At 39.0% G+C, this 24982-nt stretch overlaps 1 protein-coding gene and 1 long non-coding RNA gene across 2 annotated transcripts; one reads left to right on the top strand and one right to left on the bottom strand.

The window, feature by feature from the left end:
* On the top strand, window positions 1-24982 carry ASMTL (acetylserotonin O-methyltransferase like). The gene is made up of 13 exons (XM_071747113.1): window positions 1-145; window positions 1754-1885; window positions 3304-3351; window positions 3989-4053; window positions 6042-6103; window positions 8181-8289; window positions 12719-13142; window positions 15765-15927; window positions 18450-18634; window positions 20567-20696; window positions 21517-21660; window positions 22228-22350; window positions 24383-24982. The coding sequence occupies exons 1-13, from the start codon at window positions 53-55 to the stop codon at window positions 24598-24600; spliced, it is 1896 nt and encodes a 631-aa protein (XP_071603214.1). The 5' UTR covers window positions 1-52; the 3' UTR covers window positions 24601-24982.
* LOC139797597 (uncharacterized) lies at window positions 18220-22320 on the bottom strand. Its single transcript, XR_011726524.1, has 2 exons — window positions 22131-22320; window positions 18220-18603 (listed from the first exon to the last, which is right to left on the bottom strand). It is a non-coding gene; the product is annotated as an uncharacterized lncRNA (long non-coding RNA).

Raw genomic sequence — 24982 nt, 5'->3', positions numbered from 1 at the left:
TATTTGCTAGGAGCCGGAGTGGGAGTGCGTATCTCTCCCTGCGGCCGCCGCCATGGTGTTGAGCCCGGTGCTGGGGAAGCTGGCCAGCAAGAGAGTGGTGCTGGCCAGCGCTTCGCCGCGCCGCCGGGAGATCCTCACCAACGTGGTGAGTGCGGGCCGGACGCTCGCCTCGCCCGCCCAGGCAGGGTAAGGGCAGGGAGCCGGCTGCCTGGGCTGCCCCTTCGGCCTCCCAGCCCCAGGCGCTGCGGGCGTGCGGCAGGGAAGCGGCCGCCTGGGCCCGGGCTGGGCCTGCCGGGACGCCGGCTCTCGACCCTGCATCTTGTCAGCTCCCGGGGGCTGGTGGCACCGGGCGGGCACAGGCCTGAGGGGGCTGCCTGCCCCAGCTGGGGTTCTGAGGTTCGGGGCGGTGCCGGCGCAGCCCCCGGGCTGCCCTACCCCAGGGCCCGCCTGCCAGCCCGGGCAGAGGGGTGCAAACCCGGGGCCTTGGGATGTGCCCGCTCGTTTCTGCTCCCCGAGCTGCTCGCCAGCTTCTGCAAGAATATTACTGTATTTTTTTCATTTTTTCTTTTCTTTTCTTTTTTTTTTTTCAATCCCCGTTCTTGGTCAGGTTTCTTGCTCTCTGTAAGCACGCACGTGTGTGCGTTTTGCGTATAATCAGATGGGTGAGGGAGTGGATCAAAGCATTGTGCTTTAATCATTGTGCGGACATGGAGGTGATGTAATCAAACAAAATAAAGACTTGCTCAGTCTGAAGAATGCCTTAAAAGGTCTTTAAAGGTCTTTAAATTGGCCAAAGTAATTGAAAATGTGCTACCATTGCCCTTGCATGAAGTGCCTAAAATCTGAACTTCTGAAAAAATTGACTTAAATGTGTGAAAACTCAATGGAATTAAATTAAGGGGGGAGGGTTCTGGGCGTGTAAGGTAGCGATCTTTTCTTGAAAGCATGAAGGAAGTCAGAAGCCATCATTCTCACTCTTCAGCCCCTGGGGTGGAGCATGTTGAGCTCCCTCGGGGCATTTGAATGGCATTTGAGTACTACAAAGTGTCTCATTAAGGTTGCTTAGTGTTACTTTTCCTCTGGGGAGAAGTTGAACATAAATGGAATAGTGAGTATTATTTCCAAAGTAAAGGGATGCGAACCAAAGTTCAACTCTACTAACTTTTTAGAATCATAATGTGCCTGATGAGTGTAGTAAATTTACAGGTATAACCTGAAGGCAAGAAGTAGGAAAAACTTTTTTTTGATGAAACCATACAGAAACTGCTCTTCTTTTTTCTGCTCATCACATGTATAATGACGTATAAAGTACAGGTGCTAAAGCTTCTGTCACAATACGTACTGCTAGTGCACAAGCAAAGTGCTATGGATGGTTTCAATAAAACAGAAAGGCCTAAGTTTTACACTCCTAGATTTTTCTAAAAGAGTGGTGAAATTACTAATGTGATTAGGTTCTAGTAAATAATAAGCGTAAAAGAAAGAAAGCACATCCGTTTAAAGTTTCTTTCTGATTGGTTTGGTTTTGTTTGGTTGGGTTTTTTTTGTTTGGCTTTTTTTGTCTTGGGCTGCTTGTACATTGTAGGTATACACCATATGCTGTAATATAAGCACTGTCTTTTTGCCCTGTTTTTTGGGGGGGTAGGGGCGTTAAAGTGGAGAGAGGAAAAAATCAAATTTATCACTTTCATAATACGTCTTGAGAACAGCCTCTCATAACAAGCTCAGATTGACTATGTTGCTTTCCTTGTTACAGGGCCTGCGGTTTGAGGTGGTTCCATCCTGGTTTAAGGAAACACTTGAAAAATCATCTTTTGCAACCCCTTATGAGTATGCTGTGGAAACAGCAAAGCAGAAAGCTCTTGAAGTGGCAAACAGAATGCATATGGTAAGTTACCAGCTATTTTGACAATGATATCTTTGTCTTGAAATAATATTACTGACTTAATTTGCTTGTACTACTTACTTAGTCTATGAGTGCATTTCCCTCACTGAAGGCAAATGGCTGTTTTTTTGTCAGTTGTGAAAGATATCTTCCTGAAATAACTCACCTAATCAAAAGTAGATCTCGTGCGTGCAGTTTGTGGTCCCCACAAACAGAAGTGACCTTCCAACTTACACTATCAGTGGCATATTTGTCTTCTGGCTTTGGCTGTGATCACTGTGTTTGGGCACTTAAAGCTGTTCTCTACCAGAACCTATTTTGAAGTCTAGCTGATTAAATCCCACAAAATGTACCAGAATAATTTCTTAATAATACAGCTTTGAAAGAGAGATGTTTGCTTAACCTGTACTGATGGCAGAAAAGGAATGTTGAACACCTTAAACCAAAATGTTGTCAGATGTCACTGTTCTGCAAAGCAAATATTTCATGATCTCCAGTGTAAATCGTTGGCCAGGTTTTCATCAGCTTTTTTTCAGAGAGTGATACAACATTAGGAAAGTGGATTTTAAACCCAGCCTCTAACTTACATTGGGCTTACATTTTGCTTTCATTGCAAAACACTGTGCTGGCAACAGTGCTAGTTCAGTAGGTTTCAAAATGTTTCTTCATACAGATTTTTTAAAATTATGTCTGGAATTAGCTGTACTATTTAAAGCACATCAACAGCCTTTCTCTAGAAGAATCACCACCCTACAAACTATTTAGTACAATTATCACAGTTACAAATTTCCTGTCTTGGAGGGTTAAATAACTGTGTACCTCATAACATGCAAGTAAATTCAAACTTAGCAGTAAGGACTGATAACAGTTTAAAGCTAGGAAATGGTTTCAGGGGGTCTTTATATACCCTTCTCAGTTGACCAAAATGCACTGTAAGTGTATCCCTTTTGAGAGAGAGAAGCAAATTGTGTCTAAACAAAGGTGTGGGTTTGTGTTGAGGGGTTTTTTTTGGTTTTTTGGTTTTTTTGTAGCAAAACTTGGCTTGGAAAAATGAACCTAGCGAACTTCAGTGTACTACCTGGCTTCCATACAGGGCACTTCCTTTAAAAAAATCTGTACAGCACTTTTAAGATCAGGTTGACCTTTGAAAATGCAGTTATTTCTTTACTGAATGCATTTGTTCATCCCTAATATATGTGGGCAAAATTGTGATGTGTGAATGTTTTCCTCACTATCATGGTGATAAAAATCGTTACTATTTTGTATGATTACTAAACAGTGCAAAAAGATAAAGGTCTTGGCTTTGGGTCATTGCAGAGCCCGACCTGTAAACCAGCAAATTTGTTTTCTTGCCTTAATTTTTAAAAGGCTTTGCTGTTTATACCTCTTGAGAAATACCTTCTTTCTTTATACCTTTACAGAAACACCTGAGAACACCTGATGTTGTCATAGGAGCAGACACCATTGTGGTAAGAACTCTTAGATGGTTTAGCATTATTTTAATTTATGATTGGTGTAGAATAACTTGTACTTTTAAGTTTAAAGTTAAAGTTTGAAAAATCTCATCACTGACATGTTATTCCTTCAGTGTTATATCTCTCTGGATTTGACATTTTTTTTTCCCCAACAAGGCATTTCTTGGTATCTTGAGTGCTAGATGCTATGCTCCTGTTTTTGCAGAGACATTTGTATTGCTGAAGTATTTGCCTTGGATCTTCTAATTTGTAATTCCTTTGTAATTGAAATCCCTTTCATGGACAACTGTTGAGTGTCAATACGTCCATATCATATGAACTGATCAATTTGGTGCCTTGTAGCAGGCATCACTTCATTCCTGTCATCTTCACAAAGACAGTGGACAGTTAAAGCCAGAAGAAGTTGAATTACCCTTTTATTTGAAAGCTGCAGCCACTGGAGGACAGGGTATTGCATTTTCTATATGCTTGACACTAAATTACCTGTTCTACCAAAGCATCTGTTCTTCTTGCTCTGCTGAGTAGACTCATATTTGAAGCCCTGGATGAAATCAGGGTTTAAACATCATTCATGACCTCAGTTTCTGAAAAGTAAGAATGGCAGGACACTCATTCTCTCTTTCTGTTTTAGACTGTGGATGAGCAGATCCTGGAAAAACCAGTTGATAAGCAAGATGCATATAGGATGCTGTCAAGGTCTGTTGTCTTAAGTAAGATTCCAAATATGTATACTGGGTGTTTTAGAAGGAGGTGTACACGTTTCTTGGTATAGATCAAGAACTCCATGGACAAAAAATGTTCAGTCATTTTTTATGTAGTGCTAGCCAATTCTGCCACTGACAAAGTTTTACCTGCTTTTATATTACCCACAGTGGTCTTCTCTTGCCCCTTCACCTTAGGAAGCCAGTCAGGAACATAATAAACTATTTTGTTTTCACTGGGATTAGTTTTCAGAGTCACTTACCACAACACTGTATGTGTGCTTCAGCTGGTACAGGAAGGGGGAGATGTGGAGAGAAATCATGATAGGAGGGAGGACAGAACCATCACAGAAGTGGCTTGAGGTTTCACCTTTAGTGGAAAAATACTGCACGTACAAGAATATATGTGGTGTATGTGTTCACTGGAAATTGCTTTAAGTTCTGTAATTAACTGAGGAAGAAAAATCTAATTCTATCAGTATCCTTCATGGGTAGGGGGCTGATGTTTTTTGAAATTTCTGCTGTTTTTCTGAAGGGGCTTTTCCCTTCAAGCTTGCTGTTACCAAGTAGTACTCTCTTGTTTACATAACCCCAGTCACCTGCTTTTTGAAGGATGAGATGTGATGAATCCACTAGTCATCCTTCTGTGTTATGGGGGAATACAGGAAAGGTGTACTGCTTTTTGTACCTGTTTATATTCAAACTTGGGCATCTCCTAAAGAGAGAATACAAATGGCTTGGTAGGTTTTTTCAGTTTCACCCAAAGTCTGATTTAAAAGTATTGTTTCTTGTTGATGACTTAAGATGAATTTTTGATCCTTTGTGGCATGTTGATAACTTAAAAAATAGTAATCTCAAATCATGCCAAGTTTGGTTAGTTAAAGAATAGAGTTGGGTTTTTTTTGTTTTCGTTTGTTTTTTTCCAGAGCTTAGTCTTCTTCTAACACATGTAAATGTTTTCCATTTGGTTTTGTGTGGTTTGTCTTGTTTTTGTTTCTTTTTTTTTTTTTAACTTCAGTAGGTCAGTCTTTTAATAACAGATATGATATGCACTCAAAACTTACTTTCTTTAATATATTTCCTCTTAATTTTGTTCTATATGAGCAGTAAAAAAATACAGACAAGATACATATTTGTGTGTATCCAAGCGGTCAAGTTAAAATTTTTCACTCTGTTTCATCTGACATTTAATTATTTGGAAACTTGTGGCAGATAATAAGAGTGTGAGATGCTTCTGATCACATGGAGTGTAGTGATATATTTCCTGGATTAGTTCCAGGAGATTATTCCTTAATTAGTCTCTTCAAAGATTCAAGTTCTTACTCTCTTTGTTGTTATACCTCGCTTGCTTACACATTACATTAATTTTTGAGGGCTTTAAGTTTATTATCGGCCACAGTGTGGCGCACTGCAGCCACTACAAGGGGGAGCATATATGGGCCTGAATTCCGAGTGAATATAGATGCTTTTCCTCAATACTTCTGAATCTATTCCTGTGTCTTGGCATGGCATCCCTTGAGGCCACTCTGTGTGACATCAGTACATCAGCTCTAGATGCCTGTCACTTGTTTAGTCTAAGTGGCATCACCTAGGTATTTATTGCCACCTCTCAGTGAAGGTGCCTATAATGGCAGTGTTTTATGCTGACTGGGTTTTTCCTGTGTTTATAAGTTAATACCATGGAATGCTTTCCAAATTGTGAGCATTTGTACAAGTGAGATTTTTGAGACTTGAAATTACTGAATCTCTTGATAGTGTTTTTTGGATTTACCCATGTCTTTTCAACTATAGCAAAATAATAATAAAAAAATGTATTTATTTAGGATACATCGGTAGCCACTGGTAGTTACATAGGTAGCCATCAAGTGATGTATTAATATAATGGTCTGTTTCTCTGGCTTTATTAACACAGTCATGTATACTATTTTTGCACGTGACACATATCATAAAACTTTTGCTTAATACACATTTTTTTCCTGACAGGTTGAATGGGAAAGAGCACAGTGTGTTCACAGGAGTGGCTATCATACATTGCAGAAGTAAAGGTACACGTGTAATTTTATTAAGTCTCAGTATTTTCATTAAACATTTTTCTTAAAGAACTTGTAAAAGTGAAAAAAAAAGGATGGAAATTTTTCATATACAGTCTGAATTGGCTTCCTATTAAAGATAAGAATTTATCTCCATCTATATATAAATTTTAAACTTTCCACAAAAACTAACCTTCTTACTTTACTCAGTCTTCACATAGGGAGGAGGATGACAAAATACAATAGACATAAGAAATATTGTCTCTGAAAACTAGGGGACTAATTAAAAGACTACTATAAATTGTGGGAATTTTTTAAATGGAATTAAAGTAAGGCAGTACAAACAGTGGGACTTGAGCAGAATCGGATCCATATTAACTTCATTCCTTTGTTCTGTGTATTATAGCTGATGAATAAAATGTGGTTGCTGTATCTGTAGTTACTTCATTTTCCAGTAATTAAGGAAAACTCTAGACCCCATGTTTAGGGGATGAGTAAAGTAAGGACATAATGCCTCAGGCTGTTAATGTACTGTAAAGAACAACACATCAATGTCCTTTACCAGATAATCTATATAATAAAAAAGTGTTTTTTTAATGAGAACTTTACCATTAGTATAATTTGAGGAGTGCTTGGTTTTAGGAACTTCCTCTGATAATTATGCCAATATTCTTTTAGTGGAACTTTTGCAAGAATCATTTCTCTGAAATTTCACTGGACTGTAGTCTTTCTGTATACAAATAATTTACAGCTTTTAATCTTTACTGGAGTGATTGATCTTAACTGTTTTAGAAAATACAGTGATCCAGTACCATTACTGATACACCAATACAGTAGAAAGAGAGCCCCTGGAGAAAAAATAAAATATCTTATTAAGGGGTTCCTGGGAGCAGTATAGGAAGAATAATAATGCTTTTCACTTTTTGCTCTACTAAGACAGTAAAAATTGTACACAACTGTGGTACTGGTGCTATGACAGCACGTCTCCTTTGAGGTGTACAAATTTAAGCCACATCATATCCAGATGAATAAAACCACCTAAAATCTGCATATTCCCCAAGTGGTGGTATCAGTGGAATAGTTTTCTAGAATATGTTTTCATTTTTAGTTTGTAATTATAGTGCTGTTGTCAAGTATCCCATATACAGTAGATGGAATTTTCATCTTGAGCCAGTAGGGCTTATTGTCAGTACTGAAAGATAGTAATTTGTCTTCATGTGCAACAACTTTTTTATTTGGGCTGGGTTGTTTAAAGTTTTTAATAAACATTTTAATAACTGCCATTAGCAGTTGGTAGTGGTCTTCCCTTGATTTGTCCTGTGGATCTTTTTTACTTGTCCTTAGGAATACCACTGTTATCAGAACAGCAGTAACATGAGATTCTGACCTTGATTTTTATAGGAAAGAGCAGACACTGGCTTTATCTCTGTAGTGCACACACTCACTTGTGCAAGGCTGTTTCCTTTTGAACATGATCTGGAAAAGCCTTCATCTGCAATCATACCAGATTCACAGGATACCACATGCAGCGGGGTCTACACAGAGGTGTACAGTACTTTCTTGTACCTCTGGTTTTCTCTAACCACTTGTAGATATAGAAGTCTTAAATAATTTTTGCTATTTCTTGAAAGACATGAGAATGACACCAATGGTTACTGATGGAACTGATGTGGGTGCACATTCAGATTCAAGTATTTGTAAGAGCTATGTGTTTTTTAACTGAGGCAGTGTTTTGGACAGCAGTCAAATTTAGAAGTGTGTTTGTAGCCTTCTTTGTACTCAATGGTAGATGTGTATGCTAGTGATTTATAAATAGCTCTGTATAAGCATAGTTAATTTAAGAATGCCTCCCACACACAGAGAACAACTCATTAGCCCTGCAACAGGACTGCAGAGGTTGAAAATGCAGGCTTACTTCTTTTTTGGAAGTTAGGAGGCCACTGTCCCTGAGGAGCTTTATTTATTTAATGCATCTGTGTAGTATCTTTATTTTTTCCCAAGCAAAATGTTAAATGAGTGCAAACTGAAAGATAGCTGAATTTATGATCTCTAAACTATGTCGGTTTTTAATAAGAACTCTTCCTTTCTGCAGATAATCAGCTGCAGACAGAAATCACTGATTTCTATGAAGAAACTAAAGTAAAATTCTCTGACCTGTCAGAAGAGCTCTTATGGGAATACATTCACAGTGGGGAGCCAATGTAAGTAAGACCATGAAGCTATTTTACAGTACTTGAGAGTAGGCTTTGGGGTACATTATTAGCTACTGGCTTAAAACATTTTATTCTATGTTCTGTGAAATTTTGTGAGAAATGGTAGCATGGGTGATAGAAAGTGGGTGTTCTGTTCTTGTCTAAAACTGTAATTCCTCCAGGGAAAATCAGCTATCTTTTCAGTACCCTAACAAATTTGAAACATGAGGAGTATTGAAATAATCAGAATTAGAGCAAGCACTCATGCAATATACAATTATCTCTCTGATAACAGGCATTCAAGGAACTTAGATACCTAAGAGAGTGGATAATTCTCATTATAACACAAATTAATTTAGTGAGTGCTGAATAATCAGATCATTGGAGAATTTCACTGAAAGAAGCTAGAACTTGGTCTATTTGTCAGAACTGCACTGCTCTGATGAAAGAAATGCAAACTCAATTTTCACTTATTCCTGTGGCCAGCTTATATGTGTTCCTATGCTCTGGTTGTCTCTTAGATTATGTATTTTCTCTGCCCTTGCAATACAGTAGTTCCTTACAACCAACATCGATTCCATAGGAAAAAAAATAGGATGAGAACAGAGTGCCTAACTACTCCTAATATGAAGTTCAATACATTGTTTAAAAAAAAAATGGAGACAACAAGGGAACATTTATGACTTTAAAGGAATTGCCTTTCCTATGTGATAGCTGAAGCTTAGTGAAGGCAAATCAGGCCACAGTTAGCACTATGGACTACATATCAGGTGATCTGAAGTGAACTTTTGGCTCTGTGGCTTCAGTTCTGACTATGTAAGGATACGAGTTGTGGTTTTTACACTTGTTTGTACAGTCTACGGTGTAGACTTTGGATTTATTGAAGTTTTTATGTGTAAATGAGGCATACTTTCTAAACACGCAAGGTTCCTAGCTTATTAAAGAGACAAACAAAATTGGATTTCACAGAATATAATCTTTTGACAATAATACATTTTGAAACAAATCCCTAGATATGTTTTTGGAAGGTGATCTTTAGTAGGCAGCTAATCAGAAAGTTGCAGTTTGAAAGAGAAATGACTGTGGATTTTTAGGAATAATGTCAAATTGAAACATATTTTTAAATATTCAGATAATTTCTTCTGGGAAAAAAAATATGCTTCAGTAGTGCTGTCCTGCAGCAAAATGGCTCATGAGCAGCACTGGATCACTGTGTTCATTCTACTAAACAGGATGTGTGAGAGCAAGGTTTTCTCAGGGACCAAAGTTTCAGTGACTGTTTCATTACTTTCTAGAGCAGAAAACAATCAATATTTATGCATATAATCAAGAGCATAGGAAGCATGTGATCTGGACTTGGGAAGGGTCTCCTAAGTAAAGTGTCCTGTAAATATTGCAAGACAGAAAGGAAAAGTCTCTTCTGGTTTTTTGTTTTTGTTTTTTTTTTGGTTGGTTGTTTTTTTTGGTCCTCTCCTCCATGGATATGCATACTGGTTACATATTTATGTGCATACATGGTTTTATAAACAATATTGTAGTTCAAGTGACCATTTGCTTATTTATTTTAATTTTATGAAATCACACAAGACTTAATGATCACCTGAAAAATTAAAAGAAAATTTGACTCTTCTGCTGCTGAGGATTGGATTGAGTTCTGTTTATAGCAAGGACAAAGTTGGCATGCAATATTCTAAAAGTCGGTCACTTGTGACAAAGGGACTAATTCTAGAAGTATTTATACCTGACTTATAGTAAGGATAAAGGGGAGGAAAAAGCACTAGCTCAAGGTAGACTATGATGAGGCTATAAAACCCCTCAAAAATTTTGGTTGCAGAAAGATAGCATTTCTGTTTCATTCCTGTTCCTCTTTTCATCCAAGGATTTTCTGCCTGCTGGCAGGGTCTCTTTCTTTTCTAGCTCTCTATAGAAGGAGGGCTGGACCATAGTCATCCTAACTGTTTTGGGCTTGTGTAATGAGTACACTTAAGTTTCTGCCAGCCTCTTTGACCCAGCTTTTATTTTGTAATCTTTACCTTGTGAGCAATTTCCCCTGTCTCTGCTTGCAATTTCCAGCCTGAAGATTCTGAGTGGGTTTTGGTAGCTCTGCTCTGCATGGGGGCAATGAAACCAAAGCACCTTACTGCAGTCTGGGAAAGAGGTGATTATGTAGGCTGGAGCTCTACAGTTTCAGAGTTAACAATGAAGTAATGTACAATATAAATGCAAATGTCTAACTTTTCTCCTTTATAGAATTTCTTTTGGGAATTATTTTCTTCAAAGCTATAGCAAATGTATCTTTTAGACTTTGCAAATAATTAGTCTCACAGCACAGATTAGCTCATCTTTGAACACAGGCTCTGTCTTGGATGACTCACATGCTGATATACTATTTTATTTAACTTTATAAATGTAAAGTTCTGCTGCAAATAAAAGAAATATTCTTTGAAGTTATATCTGAATGTTCTTCCCCTGTTGTATTGGGTGCGTGGCTTTGTCTGTGTCTGTTTTTTTTTAAAAAAAGTTGGTGTTGCATACATTTCTGCTTTTTGTGTGCAGGTTTGTTGGTTGGTTGTGAGAGAGGGGGTTTTTTTTTGTTTACTTTTTTGTGTGTTGACTTTTTTTTTTAATTAGTGGATGTTGCACAGGTTCCTTCTGAAATTATGTAGGTGCTACAACAGTCAATTACTGAAAACTGTTTTGGTTGCAGCAGTGTTCTTGTTGTTTCTCAAATGTCTTTAAAAGTGAATTTTATTTTTTTTATTAGAATGCAAATTAGCTGATGCTGAGTGTAATTTTCTAAATGAAGCCTTAAAGTTAGGGCTATGCTTATAAAAGTACCCAGTTGCAAAAGCCAGTCAGATCAGCCAGAGCTAGTTATCATAGCAGTGTAAATACTGATATATTCTGAGTTTGAGCATGAAAGACACTTGTGGAAAAATCAGTGTAACTGGTACTGATTACATAGCCTCATGCTTGCGGGCTAGGAGCTGTAGCTGTAGTGCAGAATCTTACTCAGGACCCAATGCCTGAATGTAAAGTTGTTAATAAAAATAACAAAATGTGGCACTTTGTGTTAATGCCTCGCTGGCAGTATGATACCTTTTCTTTTGATGATCACAAATGTGTTTTGCTCCTCTGTCAGCATATACCAGAATGGCTTCAGCCGACTGAACTGAAAAATACTGCTTCATTGAAAAATAAAATTATTTAGTCAATAGAACATTCCAAATTTACATGCTGTAAAGTATTCTTAATGTCTTTAAGTATTAATGTCTTAATACATGTCTTAAGTATTCTCTAAAAGAAGGAATAATTTAAACAATGATGAAGCTATATAGTGGTGGTTAAAATGCAAAATTAAAGGACGTTCCCTAATTTATAGCAATTCAAATATCCCATTTGCTGGGATACTGATTCCTCTGTTTCTCTTAGGATATTATCAGAAACAGAATCCAGAAGTAAGTTCAGAAAGTGAAAAGAGTTGGTTCTAATCAAATGAAAATAAAATAATCTACAATCTTCATTGTGTAGTAACTTTCTTTCACAAGTAGTTTGTGTGATTTCATACTTTCTGGAGTTAAAAGATCTGAGACTGCCCTTTGGTTTCAAAGCTTGCTGACGTAGGCTTTCAGATTCTGGTGTTACCATGCAGTAAGCATATTTCCAGCTGCCTTGTTCCTTAAGTGTGAGCTGTAAAATTGTTGGGTCTGTTGCAGCTTATCTGCCTGTATGCATTTCCATTCCACATAGTGGAATTTTCATAAAGACAAACTATATTTCCAAGGTTACTTTCTGTGAAAGTATGGTTGTGCCAAATTCCTAGCATTATCATGACATCTAAGAGTACAGTGTTATGAACCAAAACTCCCATATCTCTGAGGGTCGCTCAAGAATTAGATAGGACTGGATGGGGTAATAGTGGTTTCTGCATTTGAAAAGATTGCTTCTCCCCAAGAAAGTTCCATCTGCCTGGTCTTTATTCCAGACATTCCTGTGCCTGAAATTTGCAAGATAGATACTACTTTTGTTTGAGTTCCCAGATGTCTTCCTCAGTGTCAGCTCCTTTTGAAGCTAAAATATTCCTAAAGGCCCTTCAGCCTCTTGTGGAGTAGAACTCGTATATAGCTGGGTGACCCAGTGGCAATGCTTGCTGTCTCAGTCATGCTTGCTGTCACCTTTTTGGTAGCCAGGACTTTGAGAGTACTGGGTCACCTATGGCAACATATTCCTTATATGTCCTTATGTACCTTATACAAGTCCTTATATTCAGCTTGTGACCTATAGATTGAAGTGAGCCTAACCAGCAGATTTAATCCATCCCTAATTGGAGTACACTGGTCTTCATTCCAGATTTTGCAGTATTGATGGATTATTTTTCTTCTGTCTTACCTTTACTCTTAACATTAAATGTATGTTGGTTTTGCTTTCTGTCCCCCAGGGACAAGGCTGGTGGATATGGAATCCAGGCCCTTGGTGGAATGCTAGTGGAATATGTCCATGGAGACTTCTTGAATGTGGTGGGATTTCCTCTGAATCACTTCTGCAAAAAGCTAGCAGAATTGTACTATCCACCCCCTAAACATAATGTACAGCATAAAAAGTATGACTCTGTCCCTTCTGTTGACACTTTTGAGAGCCAAAGTGATGGAGAAATTGAATCTTCAAATTTTGCAGAACACACAGGTGCTCGGAAGTCAGACAGCAGTGGGATGTGTTCCTCAGCTACTCACAATTCCAAAAGCAGTTCTAGTGTCAGAACTGGTTTTCAAGTACCTTTGGGAAATCAGAATGGAGTGTCAGAAAGTGCTGCAAAACTTCCATCTAAAATTCTAGAGCTGATGGATGGGTTTAGAGCTTCAAAGGTAAGGGAAAAAATAAAACCATCTTGTTGCTGACTGATATGATTTTTTCACTGGACTTTAATATAAACGGGAAATACTTGAGCTGGGATAATAATGTATTAATTACTATAAAAAGATCACTGAAGTACCAGAAAATCTAGGAGCTGAAACTTCTGGTGCAGTGCAGGAACTCATGGGTTTTTTTTTTCTGTATTTGCTTTAATCTGTTCTATGAAATTTCACTTACCCATTTGATAAAAAAATGCTGAAGAAAAAAAATCCTCAATTTTTTCTTTGTTCTTGTATGATTGACCTCAGATATGAATGCTACAATTGTGCTTCCCGGGTGTCTGGAAAAAGTACCCTCTTGCCTCCCACCACATGCCTTTTGTCACCTTGTCTAATTAAATGCAGTTTATGCAAGATTGTGATTTATCTTCCATTGTCTAAATCAGGCTCTAGTGTAATTGGGAGGCTTCAGAATAACAGTAACTTCAGAAGTGGGACATTTTGCTCCACAAGTAAAGTGGAATGTTGTAGGGAAACTTGAAAATGCATTTAAGAAATTTCTCACTAATCATTGAGTTGGTTTTGTTTTGTTTGGTTTGGTTTGGTTTTTTTTTTTACTGATGTCAAGAGCACAATCAAGCAGGAAGTTACCTTTAGATACTCTGCAAAGAAAACATTTAATATATTTAACTTATCTGACTTAAAACTGTGACAAGAGTTGTGTATGCTATATTTTCTTTCTGATTTTTATTGTTCAGCATTAGAATTCTGTTTCACGTTCCAAATATGTTTATCTGATAATCTCCATGCTGTATTTAATGAAGACATCCGTGTAACAGATTATGAACAGAAAGTCACATGCTCTGTGTAGCTGCCAAGTGTGATGAGAAACAAGTCGCTGGACATTTTGAGTACTGCCAAGTTTTCTACTCACAGTTCCAGTGCAGTGAAGTCAATAATGAAAAAGGGAAAGGAGAAATGAACAGCAATGATTCTGTTAGACCACTGATCTCCATCAAGTCATCTCACATTCTTGGAAGAGGTGAAAAAACTGCTAAAATGGCAGTGACATGACAAATATGGAAAAAAAAGATATAACAAGTTTGAGGGGGATGGAAGGAAGCACATGAGACCATGGACAATGGTTTTGCTGAACAGCAGAAAGTTGTACTTAGGTCTGAAAGAAAACCATACTGTGGTCACTGGAGATGTGTGGGCGGGCTGCTTTCAGGAATGCAAAGCAGTACCAAGAGGTTTGAATAAAGCAGCCTTGAGACTGCTGCATTCATGAACTTCCTTGTGTATCTACAGGGAGAGACTTGATGTATTTGAATGGGTGAGAAGATGCTTAGCGTTTCTTCAGTTTAAGTTAAAAAAATAGGGCAAATCATCAGCATTTTGTTGTGGAGAATCGTGAACATTTTGTTGCACTTTATGTACACTGTTTACAGTGATGTGATGCTGAATTCAGTTTGGTGCAGTGAAACACTGGAGGCTGTAAGCAGAAGCTTCCCTTTCCCACTGATCCAGTGTAAAGTCATAGTATGAAGTGCTGCATTGCATATTGAACTAGTGGGAATTTTTTTTCCTAAGGACTTGTTTCTTTGTAAAATTATCAGTTGCTATGCATACACTTCCTTTGATCTGATGAAACTCGTAACCTCTCCTCTTGTAGAACAGGAATAAGAGCACAAAAGAATTCAGTTTCACAAAAGCTATGAAGATGTATTTTATTTTGATCTCCAAGTGTTGTTTCCATAAACCAGAGTGAAATCTTCTGCAGGTGAAGATGTTGCTGCTTATTTTACTCTGAACAGATTCTTTACTTAAGAACAAAGGGGATCGGGGTTAAAACATACTTTCTCAAACATAATGTTTTGAATTTGCATAGTCTAATCTATACTCAATCCTTTGGGTTTTCTCTTATTTGATTACCCTCCTCCCCCTCTCCTCCCTTGAACTGATAATTTCAGAATGGGATAGAGTGATTTTGATCAGTTAAGTTTTTCAATGTTTTTTTTGTTTGGTTGGTTGGGTTTTTTTAAGTTTTTCAGCTGTGTTTTCAATGGGTTTTTCTTCAATAGCTGTTTTCACTTCCCCATTCCACGTGTGCATGCCCTGTTAAGGAGTGAATGTAATACGGCTGTGCTCTGAAATGTTATTATTTTTTTTTTCTCCCTCTTTTTTTATTAAACTAAGACTGAGGGTGTTCCACTGCTTTAGTGGAGCCTTCCTGTTCCTTAAGTTCTGGGTAAAAAAATTTCAGTTTGATTTTTTTTGGCATTGGTTCAGATGCTTAAGAATACTTGACCTTATGGAACAAGCTTACAGATGGGGATATGCTAAATAACTGATAAAGGGGTGTTCTTCATAAAGAAAACCCTGTAGGCTCTGTCGCAGAATATGTTGTGTTCCCTTCTCTGCCAAGTACTTCTGTCCAAAATTCAATTACTTGACTAAGATGGTGAATTCCTTTAAGGGGGAAGGAAATACAAATGTTTAAATGTTTTGTTAAACTGTGTGCACTTCGTAAAGAACAGTAGTTGTTCAGAATAATTCTAGGCAAAAGGAATGGTTCTCTTTCTTGCAGTCTTTCAAACACGGCATGCTAACAGGTTTTTTTTCTACATGTAGGCTCTGTTTGTAGCTTCTAAGCTGAAGATGTTTGATCTTCTGAAAGATAAAGGTCCACTGAAAGCTGTGGATATTGCATATCAGGTTGGGACCTCTGTGTGTGGAACGGAAAGACTCCTTGATGCATGTGCTGCACTTGGATTACTGGAGAAGACATCACAAGGTGATTAACTTCTCCCCCCCCAACTCCATATAGTACTGAAAGACATGGAGCACTGGAAAGTCACAGGTTCTGACTTGTTACTGTGGGTTAATTTGGATTTGGGGGAAAGGGAAATGGATTGTTTCTTCTTTTCTTTCATTATTAGTAGCTGGAATTGTTTTGTTTGGAGGCAAGCTTTATCTAATGTAAATACTCGGGTCTCCTTTGAGGACTGCTTTTGCTCTCTGAACATTGTACAGTTTTCTTAGAAAAAGTTGGGTGGACTGTGGCAGGGAGCAGTGTAATAGCTCAGATGTATCATCTGCACCTGGGTCGCAACAAATCTGTGCAACACTCCAGGCTTGGAAGAGGGGCTGGAAAGCTGCCAAGTGGAAAAGGGCCTGGGGGTGTTGGTTGACAGGCAGCAGTGTGCCCAGGTGGCCAAGAAGGCCAACAGCACTCTGACTCGTATCAGAAATTTTAGGGCAGTGGTTGTTCCCCTGTAGTGAAGCTGCACCTCAAATACTGTGTTCAGTTTTGGGCCTCTCACTACAAGGGGGACATATGGAGGTGCTGGTGTTGAAAGGAGGACAGCAAAGCTGGTGAAGGGTCTGGAGGACAAATCCTGTGAGAAGCATCTGAGGGAACTGGGGTTGTTTAGCATAGAGAAAAGGAGACTGAGGGGAGAAGGCCTTATTGCTCTCTACACCTACCCATCCCATATTGGGCAAGATATCAGAAAACAGGATTTATTGTAAATAGCAGAGGATCTTAAAAATTAGGCTAAAACTGTACAAATTGGATTACATGAGTATCAGGATATAAGGGTAGCAAAACAGGGTGTTAGGATAACAAACAAGGTATCTTAAGAAAATATGGAAAAAAATATCTGGATAACTGGTACACAAAGACTAATTGAGTATTAGCAACTTACGGATCTTATACTAGGTCTAGAACAATTATTAAAATAATACCTATAGGCAATATGGTGCAATGACCATAGTCTTTAAAGTCTTAACTTTAAGAATTCATATATAGGGATTTGATACTTCTTACCCTTCTATGGCTACAGCCAGGTGTCCATTTGCTCTCAGCCTCTTGAAGAGTAACTACTCAGTGCTGGAAGGGAGAAGGTCCAGCATACCTTCCAGGGAAAAGTGTACAGGATTCTCCTTGATCAAGAGATGGGACTAGATTTTTATATACTCAAGTGATCAGCTGCTGTCATTTAGCTAATTAGCCATATCTCTAAAAACCTCTATTGGAGAACAAAAGGGAAACAGAAGAAAAGCCGAGACAGCCTTTTCCCACACTGAAACTATTTCAGTTATTTGTCCATTCTTGTTTGTTTGGCTTAGCTGGCTCCAAGCTGTGTTCTGTGTTTTTCAACACAGGAGGGCAGCTGGTGCCATAGTTACCAGCTTGGCCTTCCACTGTACTTTCAAGATTGTTACCAGTTCAGAGTTTGCTATGCCCTTTCCTTTCTGTGGAAACTCTCCAACTCCAGGCTAAGGGCTGTGAAGCTGCAGGACAAAGTGTGTGAAATTGAAAGACAAACAATAATTGAATTATAAGGGGAAACTGAGGCAGGCCCACTGTGGCAGAGTGTCCTGCTGCACTACCCAAAAGGAGGTGGGGATTGTTTTCTTCTTCCATGTAACAAGTGATAGGTCAAGTTGTACCAGGGGAAGCTTAGATTGGATATTAGGAAAAATTTTTTTCCTAAAGGATTGTCAGGCACTGGAAGAGGCTGCCCAAGGAAGTGGTGAAGTCACCATCACAGGAGGTATTTAAAAGACCTGTAGATGTGGTAGGGACATACTTCAGTGATGGACTTGGCAGTGCTGGGTTAATGGTTGGATTGATGATCTTAAAGATCTTTTCCAACCTAAATGATTGCATGTTTCTATCTAAAATAGGGACCAAATTCCATTTCCTGCTGCAGCAATGTGGAGTCTTGGTCTTCAGCAGAGAGCTGAGGGTTTAAGAACTCTGGAATGTGTCCCTTCTCATGGACAGCAGCTTAAATTTTAGTGCCCCTAACTAGAACAGTGCTTGAAGGTGCATGAAGGTGAAGGAGTCAGTATTAGGATTAACTTTTTGGTCTGCACTTTGTAGCTACAAGTTTCTGTGTGCATCATTTACATATTACAACTTGAAATGGTCAAGTGCCAAGAAAATGAAATAAAGGAGGCTTTAAACTTTGTTTAGAGGACAAGACCAAGGATAAAGCCCTAAGGGCAAAACATACTGAAGAAAGCTTGACTTTTACAGGAAGGAGAAGCCATAATCTGAAGAAAAAATGCAGTCAGAATATCTGTATCCTCCAGCATCTAAATTCTTTTTATAAACAAAGCAACTGCTCCTTTAAGAAGGAGAAGACCTTTATAATAATTTCATAGAAATCATTGCACATAATATTGTCCCAAGATCAGGATTTGGTAACAATTTAGCAGCTACTCAGGAAACCATGCCTTCAGATTTTAAATTGCAGTTGCTAAGTACTGAAACAAAGCTGGTTACAATTGTTTTCTTCCCATAAGGTTACAGTAACACAGATTCTGCAAATACCTACCTGACCTCAGAGGGTGAACACTCACTTCACAGCTTCATTATTCACTCTGATGACCACCTTTGGCCTCTTCTCACAAACTTGGAGTCTGCTGTCAGGGAAGGCAGCAGGCAGAACCATCTAGCCTTTGGAAAGAAAGCAGAAGATTTATTTAAGGTAGTGTAAACTCTTACATATATCAAAACTAGTGGTGAGGAACACAGAACTGATCCAGAGGCAAATGGAGATTGAGCTAAGGAAGTTGGTCAGTCTCAGAAATGAAACTCAAGATTTCTGTTCCCTTCAACTTTACTCTCTAAAGTGCTGGAACAATCACAGAATATACCAGGAAATTGGAGTGCTGATGAAAATTTCTCTCAGCATAAATTTATCTTGCTAAAGTGTTGCCCATCCAGCACCACACTCAGAACAACCTCTGGGCCAGTTTAATTTTCTATTCTGTGTCCTTATAACATTGGATAGTACCTTATTACACGTGCACTCCTTCCATATTGGATGCCAGTCAGTTGGTCTTGATGTGCTTCCAGTTCTGCTGGCTGTGTAATCAAAGCTGTTTTCAAAGTACCCTTGTGCTGATCCTGCTTCTTTTATGATGTTTGTAGTTTCCTATATGCTTTGAGCTGGTACATTTGCTAATACAAACTGTGATCCTTTCTTCCATCTGTTTCAATCTTTTTCAATGCTAGCCCAGATGGAGGTGTTCAGACTGGGGAATCATTAGGTTTATAAGTAGCCTGTCTTGCTAGTTACCCACCTGGTGAAACAGGTCCAGGAGGCATAAATATTTGTGCCTGCTTAAGCAGAGTGAGTAGAATATGTCAGGACTTCATTTCTGACAGCAGTGCTGGCTTAAAGTATACTTCAGACTACGTCCTGAGGTTCTTAATTTGTACTTGTAAATGCTGATGAAGCCAGTCTCCTAAAGGAGATGTCTGCATCCTTTTGTACATAGTTGCTGGAAGAAAATAAGGGCTTTTGAAGACTTAAGAAGGTCCTGTTAGCCTAGTGTTAGTACCTAGATTACTGGTGGAGAGAACCTCTTTTAGGAATGCTTCATAGACTCTTTCAAAGAGAGCCGAAATAAATTACTTTAGGGTAGTTGCTGCAGTAGATGCTTACACGTATGTGCAAATTAAGTGTTTTAATTAGGTGATCTGGATCTCATCTTTTGTTAAAGAACTGTATTACCAGCTTGAGTTTGCTTAGATGGTGCTTGTGGCAAGAGACATTACCAGTTCAGACCTGGACTCCATATTTGTACAGTGTGTGTATAGTACATTGAAGCACTATATATGGGTTGCCTATGGCATTATGCATGCCACAGCCTGGAGATACTTCCACTTCATGGCAGCTATAAGGGCAGACATCGCTGATAAAATCTGTATGAAAGTGAGAAATAAGGGGATTTGTGCTTATGTATCATTTGAAAGGTAAAGTCATGAAGTTCTGGTACTGGATGCTTCTCACCTCGCTGAAAAACCCAGAATGAGCTTTAATGTTTCTGGTTTAAATTGTGGTCCAATTATGTAGTTATTTTCTCATCATGGGAGAATAGATTTCAGAATTAAATGAAAGCAAATTTCTGAGGATATCAGGAAGAAGGAACACTTTGAAAGACTGAAAGAGAACTCATTCTGTCTTCTCAAACAGTTTGAAGTCAAGACCTCTTGCTATGGAGTAAATGTGTATGAAAGACACAGTATTTCTTTAGAAAAGCACTTTTCAGATTGCCCCTTCTCCCTGCTGTGCTGCCCCAGCTTCAGTGGGCAGAAGTGTTGAATTTAACAGCCCTTGGGACATCAAGATGAGGTTCAAACCAACCACGTGTGTGTCCTCTGAGATGCACTGCAAAAGATGTCTGTGTTATTGTAATTATGGAGAGGATGGAAATACCTGATTATCACTCCAGTGAAACAGCAAAGAACTTGGATGAGCAGCTTGTCAATGGCACTTCTACCTGATCTTTCAATTTTAGAATTCCACTGTTAATAGTGTGCTTAGTACGTTGTTAATATGGCTTTGGTAGTACATAGTTTTAGTTAAGTAATGAAAGTCAACTTAAATTACTGTGCATTTTTCCCTTTTTAGGATTATTATCACAGCCAGGACGTGAAGCAACGTTTCATGGCTGCCATGCACAGCATTGCCCGCCTGACAGCAAGAGATGTGGCTACAGCCTTTGATCTTTCACAGTTTAAATCTGCTTGTGACTTAGGAGGTATTGCCTGTAATTGAACTTATATAAAAATTAAAAGGGAAAGTTTGTTTTCAGTTTCAAATTTTATTACTTAGAATGTATGCATATTTTTACTAGAATTGCGGTAATATTATCTACTGTTATTTTTCTGATATTGTAATATCAGAATAAAAGGACTGAGTGCAGCTAACTGAAAGCAGATGGCATTTAGAGATTACTTGGATGGTATTTGCAGAGTTTGAAATAAATGGATGTTTGTCACTATCAGTTACATACTGAGACAGCTCAACACAGAAAACAAGATGGTTTGTAGCTCAGCTAATAGAATATTGGGCTGGAAGCTCTATTTTTCAGCTGTTTTGTTGCTTTCCTTTGGCATGTCCAAGATTCTCAAAAGCAATGATAGATTTATTCCTGCATCCTTCTATACTGGGGTGTGAAACACTGAAATACTAGAACAAAGGGATTTTACTTTTCTAGAATGGGTTTGGCTTGTGTGTTAATGATGACCTAAGATGACCACCAAAATGGTGAAGACCTAAGAAACCATTTCTGTGTCCTTTTTTGCCCTGTGCTTGGAGTTGCACAGTGGGACAGTTATTCGTGGTATGAAAGGTCATATTGGCAATTCTGTGACAGTAAGGAGTGATGCCTGCACCCCCCAAGCTTTAAAGCATTGCTCTATCCCCCAGAAAGTGCCATTGTCCATCTGAATTGTGGAACTGACTGAATACCTCTAATGCTAATTGGATGTTTCTATTTTCATATTCTGTGCGGCCTTGTCTTTAAAAATGTCTGCAAATTCTTAGAGAAAAGGCTTGATGTGAGTTTTTTTCAACAGGTTGTACTGGAGCTCTTGCTCATGAATTAATACAAATGTACCCAAATCTCAAGGTCACAGTGTTTGACCTTCCAGAAGTCATTGCAAACACCCCTTACTTTCAGCCTTCAGGACAACATGCAACTCCAGTGACCTTTGTATCAGGTGAATGTAACATGTGATCTTTGTCTTACTACTTTTGCCCTGGGGAGCAGAGCAGGCTCTTTTGCTGCAGAAACTGGTGTGCTACCCTGATTCTACCTCAAAATGTGTATCTTAGTACAAGACAATGTAGGGTCACCCATGCTAAATGGGTACATTCTGTTTCTTAATCCTGTGGGGGTAAAACCAAACTGGCTATGGTTGGAGAATGTGGATAGATAAGGAAGTATGAATTAGTCACAAATGAGTTCCATTGGGAGCAGAGGATGCATGTCCTTGTCTCAGGCTTTTCTTTTGTAAGCAAGATAACATAGTGGCTACAAAGAATTCTGTCTCCTTTCTTGCTTTAGGCTTTCTCTTCATTTTTACATGTTTCAGAATTTTTACTAGTGGTCTGTTCTCTTTTACTACACTTATCTTGATCTCCAAATCAGTGCATTGCTATACCTGTTTAGTCTTGTTTCTTTGTGTACCTGTGCTGAAGGTCCTAGTTCCTCAGCAATACTTTCATTTTGTAGTAATGTCCTCTGTGGTTTCTACAGGAATGTGCTAACTCTTTTTTTCCAACAGGTGACTTCTTCAAGGATAATCTTCCTGAAGCAGATCTTTACCTCCTTTCACGTGTTCTTCACGACTGGCCTGATGAAAAGATACACGTGCTGTTAAGCAAGATATCAGCTGTTTGCAAACCAGGTACGTTTTTTCGTCTTTTGGTCTTAAAGGTACATGTTAATGCATAAACATTAATCCTAAGTTCATATCACAAAAGCATGTTTTTCAGTACAGTCATAGCTTTTGCTTGAGTGTCTATTCTGGCATTATGAAAATATCTACTAAGAAGAAAGGAAACAAAGCTGCTAATAAAAATATATAAAATAAGCCCTTACTGCAACAGCAGACTACACATAGAACCATATTATCACCCCCATCTCTGCCATACCCAGTGTTTCTTGCTAAGTCCAGTATTATCAAATAACTAAGCATGTGCTTATTTCTATACATACAAGTAGTCAAACTACAGTTCTTCCAGTTAAGAAGCAGCAGTTTGGTTTTCTACCTCAGCAGTGCCCAAAATATGGTTAACTGGAGTGCAGCACAAATTTATGTACAAATCTCATGAGAAATGTGTAGCTGCTTTTTGCTTCTTCTACATGAGAATCATAGGCTCACACAATATGTCAGGTTGGGACCCATCAGGACTGTCAAGTCCAACTCCCTTCTCCTCACAGGGCTACCTAAAACTAAACCATATGGCTGAGTGTCATCCAGATGCACCTTGAACTCTGACAGGTTTGGTGCTGTGACCACTTCCCTGGGGAATCTGTCCCCTTCAGTGAGGAACCTTCTCCCAGTGTCCAACCTGAACTTCCCCCAGTGTAGTTCAGTCCCTGTGGCTTGTGTCCTGTTGCTGCTGGTCACCAGGGAGAGATCAGCATTTCCTCCTCCATGCCTCCCCTTCTGCCCCTGAGGAAACTGTAGATTGTGATGAGGTTTCCCCTCAGCCTTCTCCAAGCTGAACAACCCAACTGACCTCAGCTGCTCCTCATAAGTCTGGCCCTGGAGGCTTTTCGCCATCCTGGTCACCCTCCTCTGGACACTGATAATTTGATGTCCTTATTTTGAGTTGCCCAAAGCTGCACACAGTGTTTGAGGTGTGGCTGCCTCAATGCAGTGTGGAGTGGGACAGTCATAGAACCATAGAATCATAGAATCCTAGGGGTTGGAAGGGACCTCAAAAGATCATCTAGTCCAACCCCCCCTGCCAGAGCAGGGCCACCTAGAGTACATCGCCTAGGAACGTGTCCAGGCGGGTTTTGAATGTCTCCAGTGAAGGAGACTCCACAACCCCCCTGGGCAGCCGGTTCCAGGGCTCCGTCACCCTTACAATAAAAAAAATTTTTCTGATATTCAACTTGAACCTCCTATGCTCCAATTTACACCCATTACCCCTTGTCCTATCACTGGTCACCATTGAGAAAAGCCTAACTCCATCTCCCTGACACTCACCCCTTACGTATTTGAAAACATTGATGAGGTCACCCCTCAGTCTCCTTTTCTCCAAACTAAAGAGACCCAGCTCCCTCAGCCTTTCCTCATAAGGGAGATGTTCCACTCCTTTAATCATCAGTCACCCCCCTCAACTGGCCAGCTGTGCTGTACATGAGGCATTCTAGGACATGCTTGGCTCTTTTGGCTGTTAAGTTGTATTTGAACAGTATTAAAGATCAAAGAAGACAATAAAAACCAGAAAAGCCTAACTGCTAAAATGAACTCCTTAATCCAATAGGATTAACTGTAGTTATGAAGTTTGTTTCATAGGAGAGCACTGAAAATTAGATGTAAACCATAAAGCATAATCCTGCTTATAAATTAAGAAAGAAAATTGTGGGTGACTGTCTTAATCATCACAAAAGAAGACTGGGGTATGGCAGATGCTTACAGAAGTTGCTTGGTTCAAATGGAAATAAGACTGAGTCTAAACTCAGCATCATCAGGAAGTGACCTGAATTTCACTGAAGGAGAGACAAACTCCCCCTTCCTTTTAACTAATAATGGTTGTTTCCAAGAAGAGATAACTTGAAAGTAAAGTTCAGTCACTGATTTCCACTGAAGACCTTTAAAACACTAGTCCAGGGGACCTCTGTAATGATCTCTGAACAAAACACTAAAAGCTTGAAGCCAAAAATATTTTACTGAACCACTTTTGGTTGTTTTGGAAATACAGGAAGTGCCTTGCTAGTGGCAGAAATTGTTCTTGATGAACAGAAGACACACCCTCCCAGAGCTGTGCTCCAGTCCCTCAGTATGACTGAAGGCAAGCAAAGAAGTGGCTCAGAATATAAAGAGCTACTGGAGAAATATGGATTCACAAATGTACAAATTAAGATCACAGGAAACTTGCTAGATGCTGTTCTGTGCTTCAAGAAGAATTTGTCACTGTAGTGTGCCCTGAAACAAACTGGAATGCTGCAATTTTACAAGACTTGTGCAATAAATCCCCAACGACAAGCACATGCTGTCCATTTAGGAACATTGGGACCTGTTTTCTGAAGCATAGCTATTACAGGCCTGGAATAAAAGTTGGATTTGCCTCTTCAGCAGGAGTGAGTTCTATGCATTTAAAAAGTGTCTGGGGCAGGCCAAAATTCCTGTGTATTAAATACCTTCATGTCCAGCTCTTTTGGCTAGTTTGCAGACTGTATTAAGCTAGACTTGACACAGCTGTATCATATGACAAGTTAAAACTAAAAGCTTTTATAAGCTACATTAATACTTTATTTCTCTTGGGCCATGCAATTAAAGAGAATTCTCCCTCTGCGTTGTA

Source organism: Heliangelus exortis, chromosome 1, assembly GCF_036169615.1.
Source record: "Heliangelus exortis chromosome 1, bHelExo1.hap1, whole genome shotgun sequence".
Lineage (NCBI taxonomy): Eukaryota > Metazoa > Chordata > Aves > Apodiformes > Trochilidae > Heliangelus > Heliangelus exortis.
Note: the sequence above shows the minus strand (reverse complement) of the source record. Positions and strands in the feature narration are given on the sequence as shown.

Bases quoted from the DNA above. Each gene is read 5' to 3' on its own strand.
- ASMTL (XM_071747113.1), top strand. From the start codon at position 53: ATGGTGTTGAGCCCGGTGCTGGGGAAGCTGGCCAGCAAGAGAGTGGTG. The intron at 13,143-15,764 runs GTAAGGGAAAAA...TTCTACATGTAG, and splicing joins ATGGGTTTAGAGCTTCAAAG to GCTCTGTTTGTAGCTTCTAA. The intron at 15,928-18,449 runs GTGATTAACTTC...TCTTCCCATAAG, and splicing joins ACTGGAGAAGACATCACAAG to GTTACAGTAACACAGATTCT.